At 43.0% G+C, this 20,869-nt stretch overlaps 1 protein-coding gene across 3 annotated transcripts in view; it reads left to right on the forward strand.

Annotated features, from left to right (window-relative positions):
• PER3 (period circadian regulator 3) overlaps nucleotides 1-20,869 on the forward strand; it is a 560,237-nt gene that overhangs the window by 296,717 nt on the left and 242,651 nt on the right. For all 3 annotated transcript variants that reach the window (XM_085604511.1, XM_085604529.1, XM_085604520.1), the window contains exon 12: nucleotides 5,886-6,042. In XM_085604511.1, coding sequence (XP_085460637.1) covers nucleotides 5,886-6,042 — 157 coding nt within the window. The remainder of the gene's footprint in view (nucleotides 1-5,885; nucleotides 6,043-20,869) is intronic.

Consider the following 20,869-nt stretch of genomic DNA (forward strand, 5'->3'; position numbering starts at 1 on the left):
CGGTTGCCAAAGCATTGAATGTAATGATTTACGAGAGGTGATAAATCAATTTGCCATCACTTGCTCCAATGCTCTGGCAGGGCCAGTTCTTCAAGTGTCAAGTTCAGCCATAGTAAAAACAATAATTCAACCAGGGCCCTATGGTGCCCTCTAGTTCTGTCATTTGCTGGCTGAAGGTAGAAACCTATCTCTCAACAACCAGGGCTTTATGACTTCAGCCCAAACCCTCTGGGCGGCAGCGAAAGCCACTCTAGGGGGGAAAGTGATGAGAAATGCAGCACTTGCAAATAAAAGTAGAGCAGACAGGCAGACCTTCCTAAAACAGGATATTATATCGATACGCAAATACTATATGAATATTCCACCCGATACCCTGCGACAATGACGGTTTGAATGAGAAAAAATGGAACTTAACTCTCTTTTCACTGCCAAGGCGGAATACATGCTGTATCACCTCAAGGCTAGACAATATGAACAAGGTGAAAAATCAGGCTGTCTACAGGCTTCCCAGTAGCAGCAACGGTAAACAACAATGGCCATACCTGCCATTAGAGACATCTCCAGAGCCATCCTCACAGAGCCATAGGATAATGCGGCTGCCTTCACAATGTATTATATGGGACTATACTGTCTGGACCCAACACATTGAGGAAGGCTTCTTTCAAGATCTTAACCTATCCTGGATCAATGACGAGGAAGAGCACTCCTGGACGGTGAGATAACCAAAGAAGAGATCTCCCTGGCTAGTGCTGATCTTCCCTACAACAAGGCCCCGGGAGAGGATGGCTTCCCTGGGGATTTTGCAAACAGACCAAAGAGGTACTGCAGAAACCTCTATACAACGCCTATAAAGAGGCTGAAGCAGTAGATTACATTGCCCCTTCCTCCAACAGGGCGTTAAGTCTTACGTAAAGGGGGTAAGGACCCTCTCCTGTGCGGCAACTACAATACAATCTCTTTACTCAATGTGGCCACTAAGATCATCGCGAGAATATTGGCTACTCACCTTTAGAAATGGATCCCCAACCTTGAGGGGTCCGGTTGCAGAGGGATCGTGCTGGTACCGAGCGGGTGCCTAGCAGTGCAGGCAGTTTGCCATTGTTGCTACCACCCCCCTCCCGAGACCCATGGTGTAGCTAGTGATTACACCACATAATAAACTCGGTTCCTCTCAACACGAGGGACACCAGATTTATACTGTTTTTAGTTTTTTAATTTTTCACATTATAACCTCTGGTCAGGGTGGGCCTTAGCGCGCCCCTACCGACGAGGTTTACACTTCCTTCCTGGTCCTGACGACTGCCTGTTTAATTATTACACATAGGCAGAAACATGTTGATCACATCCTAGTGGACTTTGCTGAACAATCTACTCAGTATTAATGTCCTACACCTTGTTTTTATACATGTCTGATTGGCTTCTAATAAAATTTATTTTTTGATACAATCAAGACATTTTTTAAAATCACTTTCACTAATCACTGAACACACACTACCAGCTCCGCAGTAATTCTGGCATTGAAGCACACCAGGGTGGTATTCGGCCTCTCCTGATGGGGCCCGATGATGAAGCATGTCACCAACTAGTTTGGTGAGTAAGGGCTTTATTAAGAACTTAGTTGGATTCTACTGTTGTGCTCCACCTTGAAAAAGGCACACTCTTTCGTTGTTATGATTATACTTATCTGTGGGACTGAGAGTGCTCCTTATACAATTTCCCTCCCTCTCTTGTTGTTTTCAGTGAATCCCCAACCTTGTCCAATGTTCCCAGGTCGGGTTTGTCTTGGGTAGGTCCTCTCATAAACACCTCAGAACGCTGGCTCACATCCTGTGGCTCTACCTAGAAGCACTATAAGATAGAGTAGCACTCTCTTTAGATGCCAAGAAGGCATTCAACAGGATTGATTGGGCTTACATGTTCTGTACCCTCCGTAGATTCGAGCTTGGTGAGAACTTCATCTTGTGAGTGAAATTGTTATACTCCGATCCAATAGCACAGATCAACTGCAGGGGCTTCTTTTCGGACACCTTCCCGGGGCTGAGAGGTACACATCAGGAAGGCTTCCTCTCACCCCTTATATTCATACTAGCATTAGAGTCTTCGGCAGCGGCTATTGGCTAAAACACACATATCACTGGCATACCCTCTGCCGTAGAGGCTCCTTCAAAATTCTTCTCTACGCAGATGATATCTTCCTCACCCTGTTGGAACTGGGAGAATCACTCCCCAATTATTGTCCATCATTGTGACATTTTTGACCTTCACAGGTTATAAAATCAACTGGGACTAAAACAAGACACTGACCCTGTCCCGACTTATCATGAGAGCGGCAATTACACATTACCAGTTTTGATGGTTTTCGGTCGGACTTAAGTGCCTAGGGATCTACATGACCAAAGTCCTTGACTAATTTCACTCAGTTAAATTGGATCCTTTCATAACTAAAATGACTGTGAACTACACAAAGTGGACCTAGCTGCATCTCCTATTATGGGGGAGGGTTCATGTGATCAAGATGGTAGTAGTACCTCACTTTACCTGTGTCCTTGGTATGCTTCTGATGATGGTCCACACTTTTGTACTGCAGAATCAAACGTTTCATTTTGTGCTCCTTGAAACCCTGGCTTAGGATCTCATGCCTGGTAGCCCATAAATGCTGCGGTGAGCTAGGCCTTCCCAGAGTGGAACACTATGCCATGGCCCTAGACTTATCGTAGTTAATCTATCTCTTACAGCACACACTGACCCACTGTTATGTGTGTGAATTGAACACTGGCTTATGTGCAGAGGCCCTGGTCTCCACCTGATTTATGGCCCTAATTGGGCTATTTCGCAAGCCCACAATCCAATATTAGCCACCACTGCACAGATGTGACGCTGCTCCATTCAAAGTGTTGCCCCGATCTAGCTGGGATACTAGTGGACAAACAACCCTTAGTGTGGGAGCCATGGTGTTCCCGGGGAACAGTGACAATCGACCAGCTCCTTGAAGCGGGAACCCTAAAGCCTTTCCCCTCCTTGCGGGATGAATTCCATCTCCCACAATCTCAAGAATGGAGATTATTCAACTACGTCACGCTGTACACTGGGTAATGGAAGCCCCACCCTGGGAACTCTCCAATTCTCCCAATATTTGAAACATTGGGGCCTTTTCAAAGGAGTGGCTTCTGGCTTCTATAACCTACTGTTACATCATTTACACTCCCAACCACTCCATGTACACCATGTAGTAAATGGCAGGGACTTCTACAGAGGGAGTACTTGGAGGAAGATTGGAAAGTCGACAAAACAGTTAGAGAATCGAGGATCAAGCATACTCTTTTTGTGTAACTCTAAGACTGGTACTGGACGTCCAAGAAACTGTACTCGGCGGCCTTCTCCACCATGGAGACCTCTGGCAGTGCTACCTCCCACACTGTGACACGTTACACACCCTGTACACCTGCCGAAATTTGCAGTCCTTTTGGTCCGGAGTATGAAGTAGAAACCACTGGGCTCTCTCCCCCCCCCGCCCCCCTCACCGAGGGGGACGCATTAGGAATGACTGAAATGTTTAATAGTGCGTCCTATGAACAACTAATTTACCAACTTCAGGACAAAATGGAAATGTTTACCAGGTATGGCGTCATTCTTGGAGCTCCCTGCTATGGACAACACCCATGAGGTGGGTGAGGCACAATCCCAGTTAGGGACCCAAGATTAATACCCATTAACTGGAGAAATCCGTGCTGTACAATGAGACGTACCCAATCCGAATTCCAACACTCATGCCTCTTTTTCTGACACCACTGTACACTATTGACGGATAACCTATACCCGCTGCTGAGATCATGCTGATGGTATAGCCCTGTCTCCCACTCCCCACCCATTCCCTTATTGAACCCTAGTGCAGGGACCACACATATGATCCTCCATGGGCAAAGCCACTATCCACTAACAACTGTCCTTTTAGACTCAACCTACCATGGCTTTGGACTATTTGGCATTGTTGTCTTCTCTTTCCTCCAGAGTCCGAGTCTGGCTTCAAGCTGTTCTATATACTCCTCCAATATCCAACACTTAGGCCCGATTACGATTTTAGCGGGCCACCTGCCGGATCTCCATTGCTGCGGTCGGGAGTACGCCGTCAAGCTGGCGGCACCCCGACCACGGGGCTGGCGGTGTTGTGTCAGCAGTGCTGTGACTACGGCATGCTTCAGATTATAGAGAGCCTAAAGCATATGTTGCTGCCGTGGCAGTGCCTCTTGCATGCCGGTGCACTGTGTGCCATGCCCCATGTCGTGCATGGCACACAGTGAAACACACAACAGTGCAAGCAGAGGGGGGCACACACACCCATGGGGTAAGACGCCCTGCGGCCTGGTTTGGAACCCCTTTTCCAGCCTCTCTGCCGACCAATTAATGGCCATCTTGTTGGAAAAGGAGGTTGTGATCTGCACAGTTGTGCCGGCATTGACACTGCCACCATTTTTCACACCTCCGCCTGTCTGGATACAGGATCCTGGCGTTAGTGGTGGCTTTGTGTTGGGCTTGTTGTGGTCCGACTGCCTACCTCGTAATCGGGTGGTTGGACCTATGAGGAGGCTCCGGCTGGACCGCCACCGTGGGTACGGGGTCTTGGGACCACCAAACTCGTAATGGGGCCCTTAGTGTATACACCTAAACTATTCAAGAATTGAAACAAAAAAAAAAGTGTACATGCTGGCTTGTCCCATACTGAATCTACAACTTCAATATCCCCTTTGTTATACTGGGACGAAGACATATGGATACTGTCCTTTACCATGCGGTCCCATGGCTAGGCTATTATTTCATTGCAATTGAACAAAAGAGCTAACCACTTAATTCTCAGAGGGTAGCAACAGCAAGCAGTCAAGTCATCTCTTAATTCTTAATTTATCTTGTCTGGTGTCGTATTCAATGTGGCCCAGAATAATTGTGTTTTACAAATATTTTGTTGTCAAACACATGATTCTATTTCACATGTATTAAGTCGCACCCTTAATATGAAGGATACACCTCTTGGGGAGGTTTCTTAGAAGAGGTTCTTAGACCACTCCTCCGTTGCATTCCCCATCTTTTCATTCCACTTAAAGCTCTGCCGTACGAGACTTAGTGTCGAGAATAAAGTTCCAAAAACCGGGGCAAATGTAAGTGGCCCTTTTTAATATTGGACATTAGCACTTACACATTAAAATGCAAGCAAATTTCTCTGCAGTGTTTCTGCAAATGTAATGTACTTATTGTGTTTCTGACCCTTTGTGTCAGTTATATGTGAATTATATAGACCGTGTATTTTAATCTAAGCTCATAATAGAGAGAGTATGTTTTTAATGCTGTATTTGTAATCCACTCTTTCTGAACTAAAGTCTTTTGAATAGCGGTGGTAATCTTATTTCCCGCTATCATTTTTCATTTGTGCAAGGCAAAAGTATAATTTTGGGACCACTGTTACAATAGCATTATATAATTTGTCATCAACTGTGAGTCTGAATCCAAAAGCCTATCATGATAAGACTAGATGCCGAGAGGGTGCTCACACACAGCCACACTAGATTGCAGCATTGCCTGAAACCCCTACTAGCACCTACAACTCTTTCTCCATCAGCTCGTTTCCCTAGTGGCTTCAACAAGTTCTCTTTCCAGTATGATTGTTTTCTTATTTACTGAAGCAATAAACATATTTAGGGGAACCATATGCTAAACTTCTCTCTTTATTAATGTTATGGCCATTCAAAAAATGGGCAAAACTTGAAGCATGTCCTTGTACTTCACCTTACTGCTAAAAAAGGATGTGGGTTTAAGGTACTTTGGTCTTGCTTGAACCAGTAAAGCAGGACCTGATTATCTAGTAAAAATATATTCTGTGTCTCATTCCCTTAAAGTAATGAGGTATGCAGGTCAGCAGCCCTTTGAACATGCACCGATGCGCTTCTGTACCAAGAATGGAGACTACGTCACGCTGGACACTAGCTGGTCAAGCTTTGTGAACCCCTGGAGCCGGAAAGTGGCATTCATCATTGGCCGACACAAAGTTCGAACGTAAGTCTGAATGATCTCTGCAGTTTATAAGCAAAAGGTGTCCTCTGTACATGCACTGTGATACTTATTTACAAACATGTGTGACGGTTTTTATGCTGTGAGACATGCAGTTTCAAAAATTTCTCTGAGGATTAAATGAGTGGCATGTGGTAGGCTATCAATATCTATCTATCTATCTATCTATCTATCTATCTATCTATCTATCTATCTATCTATCTATCTATCTATCTATCTATCTATCTATCTATCTATCTATCTATAGATATATGTATTTATATATGTACATATGTATATATATTTGTGTATGTATACATTTGTGTATGTTTACGTGTGTGTATATATATATATTCACTGAAAAAACCATAGGTTTCACACATGTAATAGTTAGCGGAAATTTTACTCATAAAAAACCAGTGAAATTCCCCCGTTATAGTTAGTGCAGGCAACTATAACTCACGCGACCGCAATCCTCTGCTGATGCTAATACTGTATTTAGACACTTATTTGCCCATGTCTTCTTCCATACATTTTTAGCTATACATATATAACAAATATTTTTTTTTCATAAAGACACATATGTCATCAGCAGAAGATTGCGGTCGCGTGAGTTATAGTTGCCTGCACTAACTATAACGGGGGAATTTCACTGGTTTTTTATCAGTAAAATTTCCGCTAACTATAACATGTGTGAAACCTATGGTTTTTTCAGTGAATTTGCAAGGTTTTTTAAATGCTAATTCCTAACTATAACGTGTGTGAAACCTATGGTTTTTTCAGTGAATTTGTACGGTTTTTTAAATGCTAAGTTACTTTACGCCATTCGTGGCGTGCGCGCCCACTTTACGCAGTTAGTGCCGTGCACGCACGGTGGGCACGCGGTGCGCTACGCACACCGCGTGCCCACGTTACGCTAGATGGGCCATGTACGCACGATGCGCTTCGCGCACCGTGCGCACATGGAGGACATATGATGCACTTCGTTTTGAAAGGTAATATTTTAATTTTTCGTATTTTTTATAAGCCATGCACAAATGGTGCCCTTCGGGCACCATTTGCACACGGGGTGGAGAGAGTGTGGATAATTTTTTCTTTTATTATTTTTTTAAAAAATATTATAGTTTATCACACCTCTTACAAGCCATGCACAATTGGTGGCCTTAGGCCATCAATTGCACACGGGGTGGGGAGAGTGTGGATAGTTTTTTTTTTTTTATAATTTTTTACCGTACGCGTACGGTAAGCGTAATCGGCAAAATTAGCGAAAAAATAAAAATTACATTTTTGCCCTTGGGGGATCTTTGGGGACTCCCTCAACATGGCTATGTTTGTGGGAGCTGTCTAAACAGCCCCTTTACATGTTTTTGGGCTTTATTTTAAAACCTAACTCTCAGTGCGAGAGAGAAAATGGCGGCCGCCGCTTCCTGGTTTTGGCCGATTCGAAGGTTTACTAAGATCTAAGAGCCAATCAGAATCGCGCTCGCGCACGCCACCGTACGCGTACGGTAAGCGTACCGTAAGCGCACCGTAAGCTGGCTCAGATATATATATTGATTTAAAGGCTATTTTCTCAGAATCTACTGAACAGATTTACACCAAACCTACAAAAGGCACTTCCTTGACCTGAGGACTACCTCTCTGCCAAATTTCTAGTAATTCTGTTCAGCCGTTCGGGCTGTAGCCCTGTCTAAAGGTCCTATGGAAAAATGCATGGGAAAAACGCGTTTTGGGACCCCCCTTTTATCTCAGCCCCCGCTTGACGAATCCCCCCGAGACTTTCTGGGTAGGAGCGGAGCGTAGCGCCCCACCTATTTTGAAAAATTCGCGAGGATTCGTCGACCGGCGCCAAAGTTATTCAAAATAGAATGTTGCGGATTTCCTATGGAAACGTGGTCCTAACTATAACTACCTACTGGCGACCGCCAGTAGGTAATATATATACACACATATATATATACATATACACACACACACACATATATATATATATATATATATATATATATATCTCCTTGCTCAGTCTCCACTTCAAACTCCATCCGAAGCACTCTCGGGCGGGTGCAGTTTTGCGGTAGTGGACACCGCTAACAATTATAGCTCAATTCCATTGTTTCTGAAGAAATACTGCACTCGAGGGGGCATTGAAATGGTTCTTTATTCAACGACCAACAGCAAACAAACGCGTTTTGGCGAAAAGCCTTCTTCCGTGTTCATGGCACATCGAAAGAGGCATGTTTAAAAAGCGTTCACATAGAGCTTCGAAATCGAGAAGGGACAAGCATTCACTTTCTAACGTGGGTGCCATTTTGAAGTGGTGCATATTAGTCCAAATTCCATGCAAATTCATTAGCTGCACGTTTCTTTATACCATATTTGTCTATATGACATGATTTTAAGAAAATGCTAATTGCACAATCGCTTATTGCTGCTATTTAGGCCGTGTATCGGCACAATTATATTATACAACTTTGGATCAATTATGCATTCAGCCGGAGATCGGCACATTCATATTATGCAACTATTAAATCTCGCCGTGGATCGGCATACGTCCCTTCATAAAACGCTTATTATCAACACAATTCATGTCCCAAATCATACATCATCTAATCAAAATTTCAAAGACTTCAAAATTGACAAAAAACAGTAGAAATTCATTATCAGGTCAGTATCCACAGAACCTACATATATGTTCAAGCTGATATGGTCTATGAGCCTATATGGACTGCTAGTTCCTCCCCACTATTCAATCCTCTCGGATATTTAGTAAGTAGATCTATAATGTATCTTGACTCCAGTCTTCGTAATTTCCATATTCTGTTTCCACCCCTGACATTCATAGGAACATAATCTAAGCCAAAGTATTGTAGTTGGTTTCTGTCACTTTGATAACATTCTGCAAAATGACGTGCCGCTGGATATGCGGCATCCACTTTATCTATGGCTCTTAGGTGTTCTAAAATCCTAATTTTCAATTGGTGTATGGTGCTACCTATATAGCGTAACCCACATGGACACACCAAACAATATACCGCATAGGGTGTACTACAGGTTAAAAATGTAGTTATTGTTCTTGTCTTCCCTGTGTCTGGTATATTATACGACAGGACTCTTCTGCTATTAGAGCAGGCTTTGCATCTGCTGCAAGGAAAAAATCCCTTCATTTCTTTTAAGGTATTCATCCGTTCTGGGATTTTCTCTAAATGGCTTTTAACCAGCATATCCCGTAGAGACCTAGCTTTCTTAAAGTTCAGTAAAGGAAAGGCCGGAATACCTTCACTGATGACACTGTCCGTTTTCAAGATATGCCAATTTTTTCTCAGCATGCGTTTTAGATAGTTGGCTTCTGAGGAATAGGGGGTAACCATCCTGAATTTGCCCTTGCCGTTATTACCATCCTGTTCATGTTTCTCCATCAGGGGTTTATCCCTCGAGATCTTTCTTACCTTCTGCAAGGTTTTCTCTAAGATCTGAGGTTCATATCCTCTCACAGCAAATCTGGCTATACATTCAGTGGCAGCCGCCTCGAAATCATTCTCCCTAGTGCTGTTCCTTTTTAGTCTGAGAAGTTCGCCATAAGGAATACTCTGAATGAGTTTGGGTGGATGATTACTAGTAGCAAACAAAGTGGAGTTCCCTGCTGTAGATTTACGATATAGTGCAGTCTGTATATTTCCATCTTCAGTGAACACCCTCATGTCCAGGTAGTCCGCTGCCACCGGACTCACTGTGCCCGAGAAGTGTAAATTGAGATGATTGTTATTAAGGACATCGATATAACTAAGAACCGTATCCACTGTCCCTTGCCACACAATGAACAGGTCGTCGATATATCGATACCATTCCACCACTCTGCCACTACTCTGACCTGTGTAGGTTTTGGGCACCTGCTCCTCCCACCAGCCAACAAATAAATTTGCATAGCTGGGTGCGAAGCGGGTGCCCATCGCTGTACCAGATCTTTGTCTGAAGTGTTGATTTTCAAACAAAAAGATATTGTTCTTTAAACAAAACTCCAAAAACTCTATCAACATTTGATTATGTTCCACATAGCGTAGTTGACGTTTCTCAAGGTAAAACTGTACAGCCTTTATGCCATGCTCATGATCTATACAGGTGTATAGACTAGTGATGTCTAATACTATCAACAGATAGGTTGAATCCCATTTCATCTCAAATACTTTGTTTAAAAAGTCCTTAGTGTCTTTGATATACGATTGAAGCTGTGTTACAAAAGAAAACAAGAAATAATTGATAAAAATAGATAAATGTTCTGTCAGACTGTTCAAAGAAGACACAATGGGTCTGCCTGGAGGATCAGTATTGTCCTTATGTAGTTTGGGAATATGATAAAAGGTGGGTATCACCGGGTTGTTGCTGCGAAGAAACATATGTTCTTCTGTCCCTAACATGGATTTAGCATACCATTTTTTAATTAGTTTATCATACATTTTGATGCTTTGTAGGTATGCCTCGGTTGTTCTTTCATAATATTTCTCATCTGAAAGTTGTCGTAGGGCTTCTTTGCAGTAACGTTTCCTGGTCTGTAATACTACGTTGCCACCTTTGTCAGAAGGTTTGATTATTACTGACATATCTTTCATTAGATCTTGTATTGCTGTTTGTTCTGCAATCGTTATATTACTCCTTTTCTGGTGTCCCCAAATGCAATTTGACGCCATTGACGTCTTCTCAGATGCCATGGTCAATGACTTATTAAAATTCAGGTCAAGAAAAAACATACCTATACGAAGGAAAGTAACCTGCCAACAGCTATATGATAAAAGACAAGATCTAATGAAAGATATGTCAGTAATAATCAAACCTTCTGACAAAGGTGGCAACGTAGTATTACAGACCAGGGAACGTTACTGCAAAGAAGCCCTACGACAACTTTCAGATGAGAAATATTATGAAAGAACAACCAACGAGGCATACCTACAAAGCATCAAATTGTATGATAAACTAATTCAAAAATGGTATGCTAAATCCATGTTAGGGACAGAAGAACATATGTTTCTTCGCAGCAACAACCCGGTGATACCTACCTTTTATCATATTCCCAAACTACATAAGGACAATACAGATCCTCCAGGCAGACCCATTGTGTCTTCTTTGAACAGTCTGACAGAACATTTATCTATGTTTATCAATCATTTCTTGTTTTCTTTTGTAACACAGCTTCAATCGTATATCAAAGACACTAAGGACTTTTTAAACAAAGTATTTGAGATGAAATGGGATTCAACCTATCTGTTGATGGTATTAGACATCATCACTAGTCTATACACTTGTATAGATCATGAGCATGGCATAAAGGCTGTACAGTTTTACCTTGAGAAACGTCAACTACGCTATGTGGAACATAATCAAATGTTGATAGAGTTTTTGGAGTTTTGTTTAAAGAACAATATCTTTTTGTTTGAAAATCAACACTTCAGACAAAGATCTGGTACAGCGATGGGCACCTGCTTCGCACCCAGCTATGCGAATTTATTTGTTGGCTGGTGGGAGGAGCAGGTGCCGAAAACCTACACAGGTCAGAGTAGTGGCAGAGTGGTGGAATGGTATCGATATATCGATGACCTGTTCATTGTGTGGCAAGGGACAGTGGATACGGCTCTTAGTTATATCGATGTCCTTAATAACAACCATCTCAATTTACACTTCTCGGGCACAGTGAGTCCGGTGGCAGCAGACTACCTGGACCTGAGGGTGTTCATTGAAGATGGAAATATACAGACTGCACTATATCGTAAATCTACAGCAGGGAACTCCACTTTGTTTGCTACTAGTAATCATCCACCCAAACTCATTCAGAGTATTCCTTATGGCGAACTTCTCAGACTAAAAAGGAACAGCACTAGGGAGAATGATTTCGAGGCGGCTGCCACTGAATGTATAGCCAGATTTGCTGTGAGAGGATATGAACCTCAGATCTTAGAGAAAACCTTGCAGAATGTAAGAAAGATCTCGAGAGATAGACTCCTGATAGAGAAACATGAACAGGATGGTAATAACAGCAAGGGCAAATTCCGGATGGTTACCCCCTATTCCTTAGAAGCCAACTATCTAAAACGCATGCTGAGAAAAAATTGGCATATCTTGAAAACGGACAGTGTCATCAGTGAAGATATTCCATCCTTTCCTTTAGTGACCTTTAAGAAAGCTAGGTCTCTACGGAATACCTTAAAAGAAATGAAGGGATTTTTTCCTTGCAGCAGATGCAAAGCCTGCTCTAATAGCAGAAGAGTCCTGTCGTATAATATACCAGACACAGGGAAGACAAGAACAATAACTACATTTTTAACCTGTAGTACACCCTATGCGGTATATTGTTTGGTGTGTCCATGTGGGCTACGCTATATAGGTAGCACCATACACCAATTGAAAATTAGGATTTTAGAACACCTAAGAGCCATAGATAAAGTAGATGCCGCATATCCTGTGGCACGTCATTTTGCAGAATGTCATCAAAGTGACAGAAACCAACTACAATACTTTGGCTTAGATTATGTTCCTACGAATGTCAGGGGTGAAAACAGAATACGGAAAGTACGAAGACTGGAGTCAAGATACATTATAGATCTACTTACTAAATATCCGAGTGGATTGAATAGTGTGGAGGAACTAGCAGTCCATATAGGCTCATAGACCATATCAGCTTTAACATATATGTAGGTTCTGTGGATACTGACCTGATAATGCATTTCTACTGTTTTTGTCAATTTTGAAGTCTTTGAAATTTTGATTAGATGACTGATTTGGGACATGAATTGTGTTGATAATAAGCGTTTTATGAAGGGACGTATGCCGATCCACGGCGCGATTTAATAGTTGCATAATATGAATGTGCCGATCTCCGGCTGAATGCATAATTGATCCAAAGTTGTATAATATAATTGTGCCGATACACGGCCTAAATAGCATCAATAAGCGGTTGTGCAATTAGCATTTTCTTAAAATCATGTCATATAGACAAATATGGTATAAAGAAACGTGCAGCTAATGAATTTGCATGGAATTTGGACTAATATGCACCACTTTAAAATGGCACCAACGTTAGAAAGTGAATGCTTGTCCCTTCTAGATTTCGAAGCTCTATGTGAACGCTTTTTAAACATGCCTCTTTCGATGTGCCATGAACACCGAAGAAGGCTTTTCGCCGAAACGCGTTTGTTTGCTGTTGGTCGTTGAATAAAGAACCATTTCAATGCCCCCCTCGAGTGCGGTATTTCTTCAGAAACGAGGGAATTGAGCTATATATAACATATCTTGTTCTTCCATGAAAGAAAACAATTTCAGGACGATCCAAAGTGCTAAATGTTATTTATTGCAGAACAGATAGCCTCCTAAGAAAGTGTTTCGCCTTTTACTGCTTTGTCACAGTGAAGCAAGTCATGTTACACTTCCGTATTCATACAGTGATTATTATACAGAGAAAGTTGATCTGCATGATACTGGCTGGGAATTAATTGGCACCATCTTAGAATGGTTAAATACGTTTTCTAAGGCTCATTGTAACATATAATACATCCTACTAAAGTGCAAATACCTATATTTGATCGCCATGAACATATACATGAATAAAATACAGTTAAAAAAAATCGACAATTCATATACTATGTTATACCCTAAAGTGCCAATGCGAGCAAGTTTTGTAAACAATAACTTTTTTGTAAACAATGACTATACTCTGTTCAACCAATGCTGCAAAAAGTGGCAGTGCTTTTGGTACTAAATTACATTTGCATTCGTGTTCAGAACTGCACAAAAACCACATTATTTTATGGCAAAGAAAGTATGCATCTGCAATCAGTATTGTAAACATTGTGCAAGTGCAAACATTGTCGTATTTGTAATCATAATTTAAACACATGCATGTCCTGCCCAACTGGGCCTTGCACCCTGCAATTCAATATAGTGTTACACAATTTACGTCCTGCCGGCATGTTATATGTTTGTTGATTACAATATTGATAATCCTGCACCACATGCATTGAACATATGAAGTTGATGGCACTTATTTTCAATCATAACTTAATCATGAACCTTGTGTTAAATGATGCAGTCGTCCCCAGTATATTAAAGATCCTATTAACAAAAAAGGGAAAAAAGTGGAAAAACTATGAAAAAATATGTGATAATACATACATTCATTTGTACAATTAAAAAATGTATTTATACATGATTTTATATATAGAAAGAAACATAAAAACTTATTCCATTTTTCATACTCAAGTCAGTCCCAATTCTTGACTCATTCATTATTCCAGACATCTTACTCTCGGTTAACCCAAATGAATGGCTAGTTCTTCACTACAGTTTAGACCCACATGTGCTAGTGTCTCAAAATCAATTATATATTTTGATTCTAAAATTCTAAGTTGACGCTCCCTGTCGCCTCCTCTCATCTGTGATGGTACCACATCCAAGATTACAAAAGATAAAAGTTTATCATTTTTTCCGTGAAGAGCCTTAAAATGGCGAGCTGCTGGATATTGTTTATTATTATTACATATAATGCTTGCTTATGTTCTAAAATTATTTTCCTAGCTCTGTGTATTGTACTGCCTATGTAGAATTTACTACAAGGGCAGATCAAACAATACACACAAAATTCCGTGTTGCAATCGAAGCTCCCCTTGATTGTAAATTCTCTGCTGCTGTTAGGCACCCTAATTTTAGTACAGCTACTGCTGTTTACACATGCTTTACAATGCATGCAGCATTCAAATTCTATGTAGCTGTAACATGGGTTGATAGTCTCTGATGTCACTGCATTTTGGCTTAATACATCTTTTAGGGATCTCCCTCTTCTAAAGGTTTTTTGTGGGGAGCCATGCACATATTTGTCCAGAACTGCATCTGTTTTTTAAATCTGCCAATTACGGTTCAATATTTTTCTCACTTTGTATGCCTGACTGGAATAGGTTGTTATAAATCTAATCTGGTTCTCGGTCTTCATATCCTCTCCTTGCTTGGGGTTTAACAAAGCTCATCTCTGTAATTTCTTAACCTTGTCTACTGCAGCTTTGATTACCTTCTTAGTGTATCCACGAGCTTGCAATCTTTTACCTATTACTTCCTGTTCCACTAGAAATTACGGATGAGCACTGGAGGCATATAAGAGGCTGTTGCCAGCAGTCTCTTTTCCATGAAGTCTTGTCACCAACTGCTTGCTTTGCACTTGCACTTCCACATCCAAAAAAACGATCTTATTCTGACTTATCTGTGAAGTGAGTTCTATATTTAAGGTGTTATTATTTAAGGACGATATACATGCTGTTGCACTAGATTCATCACCTTTTCAGATTACAAATATATCGTTGATAAATCTTGTCCATAATACAATTTGTTCTCCGTACATGTCACAGCTACTGGACACCTGCTCCTCCCACCAGCCCATGAAAAGATTTGCATAGCTTGGGGTGAAGCAGGTGCCCTTTGCCGTTCCCAGTGTCTGTTTGTACACTTTCCCATTAAAGTAGAAGAAATTGTTAGTCAGGCAGTACTGGATCATCTCGACTAGCATCTCCGTATGGAGTAAAAGCGATATTGGTCTAGCTCGAAGGAAGTGGCGAATAGCTTGGATCCCCAAATCATGCCGGATGGACGTATATAAACTCATCACATCTAGCATGATGAGTAAAAACTCTTGTTCCCATACAAGTCCCTCAATAATATTCAGGAAATACATTGTATCTCCTAGGTATGCCAGTAGGGCTGTCACAAATGGTCTCAGATAGAAATCTGTATACTTGATGTCTTCTCTAAATGTGAGCCGATGGAGGATACTATTGGCCTGCCCGGTGGAGTAACCGGATTTTTATGTAATTTGGGGAGGAGATAAAGTATAGGAGTCTTAGCATGTTTACAGTTTAAGCTACAATACTCATCCCACTCCATTAAGCCGTTGTCCCTCCATTCACAAAGCATTTCATTATACCTCACATTAGAGACAAACACTTCAGTTTTAGATGAAATTTGATAACACAATTAGTCATCAAGCTGTCGTAGTCCTTCACTCAAGTAATCCTCCTTGGCCCAAACTACAACGTTGCTCCCTTTGTCGGATTGCCTTATGTTAGACCTGTCAGCCCTTTGGGTGGTCCCTCCTCATCATTATTTATTTTGTCCCACTTCTGCCTCAAACCCTGTTATAATTTTTTTTCCTTTTTGGGAACCACCAGACTTTTTAGTGTTGATGCAGGGTCAGGGAGCCATTTTCCCTACCCCTGGAACTTCTGTCTGAGGGCCTGAGACACATAATGGTGGCTACCCATTGTCACCTGTGACATCACCAGAACCCACTGGAGGTTTCTCGAACCTTCTGTAACATTCTAGAACCCTGTGACAGTGGGAGGCAGTTTAGAATGTTGGGAGGCCATCTCAGGGTGGCAGTTGGCAACTGACTGGAGAGGAGAGAGGACAGAGATAGAAGGAGGTCGGAGTAAGGCAGCAGGGGTGGAAACCAGTGCTTGGAGTGGGGTCCAGAAACCCACCCTTGATGCAAGTCCCTACTGACCAAGCCCAGCCTAAAGCCCTGTGTGGGACCAAGTCCAGAAGAACCATCTTAAGGACCTGAATATTTGGAACAGGCCTTAAAGAGGAAGAACAGCAAGCTCCTGACCTGTTTAGCAGTGTCCTCCTGGAGTCCTGACGTCGAGAAGCCTGGAGACCTGGGGCCTGAGGTAGAGAAGCGGCGCTGACAGAAAGCAGACGTCGTATCCGGAGCCGCCAGAGGTCGAGTGAGGGCGCCGACGGAGGTCGTGGAGAGGTGCCGGAGGTCGAGTGGAGATTCACCCGAGGTCGAGGTGAGGGCGCCGACGGAGGTCGTGGAGAGGCACCGGAGGTTGAGTGGAGATTCATCGGAGGTTGAGTGAGGGCGCCGACGGAGGTCGTGGAGAGGCGCCAGAGGTCGAGTAAGGAGTCACCTGAGGTCGAGGTGAGGCGTCGACGGGGGAGTGAAGTCCGCCCACCGGAGTCGCCGGAAACTGAGGTGAAGCGCGCCGGAGGTCGGGAGTGGAGATCGCACTCTGGAGACACCCGGAAGCGGGCAGACCGTGATCCTGCGATGCCGGAAGGCGACATCGAGTCGAGACCGCCCAGCGACATCGAGTCGAGACCGCCCAGCGACATCGAGTCGAGACCGGCCAGCGACATCGAGTCGAGACCGCCCAGCGACATCGAGTCGAGACCGCCCAGCGACATCGAGTCGAGACCGCCCAGCGACATCGAGACGAGGCCGCCCAGCGACATCGAGCCGGAGCCGCCTCACGACATCGACACGGCGCCGAGCGGAGCCGATCATCGTGAAAAGGGCAGTAAGTGGTAGAGGGGGCGTCTGAGGCCCCGTGGAGCCCTAAAAGACCATCCTAGGGGTTAAAGGGGTGTTAGAACCAGTCTGGGAGTGCCAGGGGTGAACTGAGACTGGTGCAGTGACATCTGTGTGGGGCTGTGTAGTTTGGAGGGCCAGATCTTTAGGTTATCCTCATTCTGCCTCAGCTTAGGCCCCAGCCTTGACCAATCTAGGTGGGACACCCCCAATGCCATCCAAATGACCACAAGCGGTATATGGGCAAAGTAAGACCAAGTTACCTCATGAAAGTGATCTGATCTGTAACTGTCATTGATTGCTTTACTTTATTTATTGAAGGTGCTTTAGTTATTGTCTTCCACTAATTTACTCCTGCACTGTATTTATTGTCTGACTGTATTTATTTGCCGTCTGTATTTATTGCACAACTATTTATTCCTTGCTTAATGATGACATGAACCTATTTGTGGAAATTCAGAAGTAGTATTGTTTATTTGACCTGCTCTTTTAAAGGAAAATCCTATTGTATTGTATTTATGTTATGAAACCTGCAACTAAGAGAAAATAAGATAAAGACATATATATTTTCATCTTGTCTTCCATAATTTTTACGGTGTAGTGTCGTTTTTGGAACGTATGAACGCATGGTTATTGTGAGGGTGTGACGTACGCTTAACACGGTGCCTGACCCCCAACCGCTCGAGCCAAGCTACCACGGTGCTGGGAACCTGGTGACTGCTAACCCGGTTGCCCGGTTTCCAACACCTTATGACTATGGTTGGATCACGTTTGAGATTTTCCAATGCCCTGGTTTGGGCCAAATTTAGATTACACTTGGACTGATGCTTGCTCGAACACTGCATCTTTTACACTTTTTTCAAATACCTCAAGCACATCACAATGTACTATAGATATGAATGTTGATTTGGGTCTAAACAAACTAGGACTAGCATCATCAACCCTTATACTCAAGTTATCAAGATTGAACAACGGATCTTCATGATGGTCAATATTATCATCCAATTGAGCTTAAGTGTGTAAGATCTCAACATCTGATACACATAGAGTATCTGTCGATCCTGCACTATTCTGTATTTTAGTTCTAGGTGCATGTCGGTGAAACCACTTTTTGAGTTTTAATTTGCGCACAAAACAAAATACATCAATGCACGTTTGTGCATAGTCCATTTTCATAGTGGGGAACAATGAAAGACCCCGAGTTAGTAAATCAATATCAGTAGTTGTTAACTCACATTTGGATAAATTTACACACACACTGTACTTTGTGTATTTTTGTGTAGGTGTAAGGAATGCAAGAACAAATGGTAATCTTGAATCCTAATTTCGCATTTGATAACCAGGCCGGCATCAATGCAGTGATTACGCAGGCTCATGAAGATTTGTTTACAATGCTCAAGAGCTTTTTTATCAAGACCTATAAATCCTGCAATACAGATATTATTAAATCACCCAATTGGTACAACAAGGATTGCAGAGTAGCATATATGAAATTGTCCCAAGCTATAAAAACCAAATCGATGGAGGAGGTTAAATATGCTCAGGAAAAGTATAAGAAAATTCAACTCACAGCTAAAAATGAGTCAGAGGAAAATCGTTGGAAGGATCTTCTGCATGCAAGTAGAGAAAAAAGTATACAGTATTTTTGGCAGATAGTGAAATCGGGCAATGGTGAGCTAGGACAAGTTACTGTTAACTATGTAGCGCCAGATCAGTGGGTTTCTCACTATCAGGCCCAATTTGCTGCCAAAATTGTTAGTACTATCCAATGTCCAATACTAAAGCCTGATAACATTGTGATTTTTGGGATAGGGGATGTCGAAACCGCCCTGGATGCGATACCCAAAGGTAGAGCACCTGGCATGGACTGTATTCTGGCCAATTTATTTCAGCATGATGGAGACAACTGGCTAAAATACATTCATATACTTGCTAATGCAATTGCCAGTGGGGCTTCCATCCCAGAATCCTGGCGAGGTGCGGAATTTTACCAATTTATAAATAGGGGGATCACACGTGCCCAAGTAACTATAGGCCAATAAGTCTAATAGATTCAATGTAAAAGATAACGGCCAGGCTCGTGCTGAGTAGGATCCAATCTTGGATTAGTGAAAATGATGTTCTATCTCCACTACAGGCTGGCTTCCGCCAAAAAGTCAGTACCATAGATCAGGTTTTCAGGTTTATGATGATCTACTAACGTTCTGTAGTTATTGCGGGGGCCACCATTTATGCAGCCTTTATAGATCTCAAATCCGTGTTTGACCTGGTGCCGAGCTACAAACGAAGGGGAGTACTAAAAGATCTTGGGATGCAAGTAGAACTCCTTGCATTAATTTTTAAACTTCATGAGTCCAACTTTGCGCAGGTACGCTGGGGATCGCAGGGCAAGTTACAGACCGGTTCGATGTATCAAAAGGTGTCCGGCAAGGGTGTGCTCTGGCCCCCACACTTTTTTCATTGTTTATAAACAGGGCTGTACATTATTTTTCCTCATATCCAACGGATGTTCCCTCACTCGCCGGTGCGAAGGTACCGTTATTAATGTTTGCTGACGATATCCTTATTCTATCTAAGATGCAGAAAGGGCTGCAGTGTGCTCTGAATAGATTTGAGACCTTTTGTAGTGATCATGAGTTGGTAGTAAATGTTGATAAAACCAAATTTATGGTTCTACATAAACATAAAATGGTGCAGGGGAGAGTATTCTCAACATAATTTCCTATGCCGACGACACTCAGCTGATCCTCTCCCTCACCAAGGACCCCCTCACCGCCAAATCCAACCTCCACCAGGGAATGAAGACCATCGCAGACTGGATGGAGGACAGCCGCCTCAAACTGAACACAGACAAGACGGAAATCCTCATCCTCGGGTCCAGCCACTCCCCCCAGGCCCCCACCGACCACGCACTCTCCATGACCAAACAAGTCAACGCAGTCTCCTCCACCTGTTTCCACACCCTCCGCATGCACCGCAAGATCTACAGATGGATCCCAACAAACACGAGGAAAACAGTCACCCAGGCCCTAGTCAGCAGAAGACTCGACTACGGAAACGCCCTCTACGCCGGAGCCTTGTTCAAGCTCATCAACAGACTACAGAGAATCCAGAACGCCTCTGCACACCTGATCCTCGACGTCCCATGCCGGGACCACATCACCCCCACCTGAGAAACCTGCACTGGCTCCCCGCCGACAAAAGAATCTCCTTCAAGCTCCTGATCCACGCACACAAGGCACTCCACAAAACCGGCCCAGCCCATCTCAACAGTCGACTCTCCTTCTACGTACCCAACAGGAAACTCCGCTCCGCTGACCACGCCCTGGCCACGGTCCCACGCATCCGGAGAACTACTTCCGGAGGCAGATCCATCTCCCATCGCGCCGCCAGAACCTGGAACATCCTCCCCATCTACCTACGACAAACCGAAGACCTGCTGACCTTCAGGAGACAACTCGAGACCTGGCTCTTTGACCAATAGCAGCAGCACCC

This window comes from Triturus cristatus, chromosome 1_2, assembly GCF_964204655.1.
Source record: "Triturus cristatus chromosome 1_2, aTriCri1.1, whole genome shotgun sequence".
Taxonomy (NCBI): domain Eukaryota; kingdom Metazoa; phylum Chordata; class Amphibia; order Caudata; family Salamandridae; genus Triturus; species Triturus cristatus.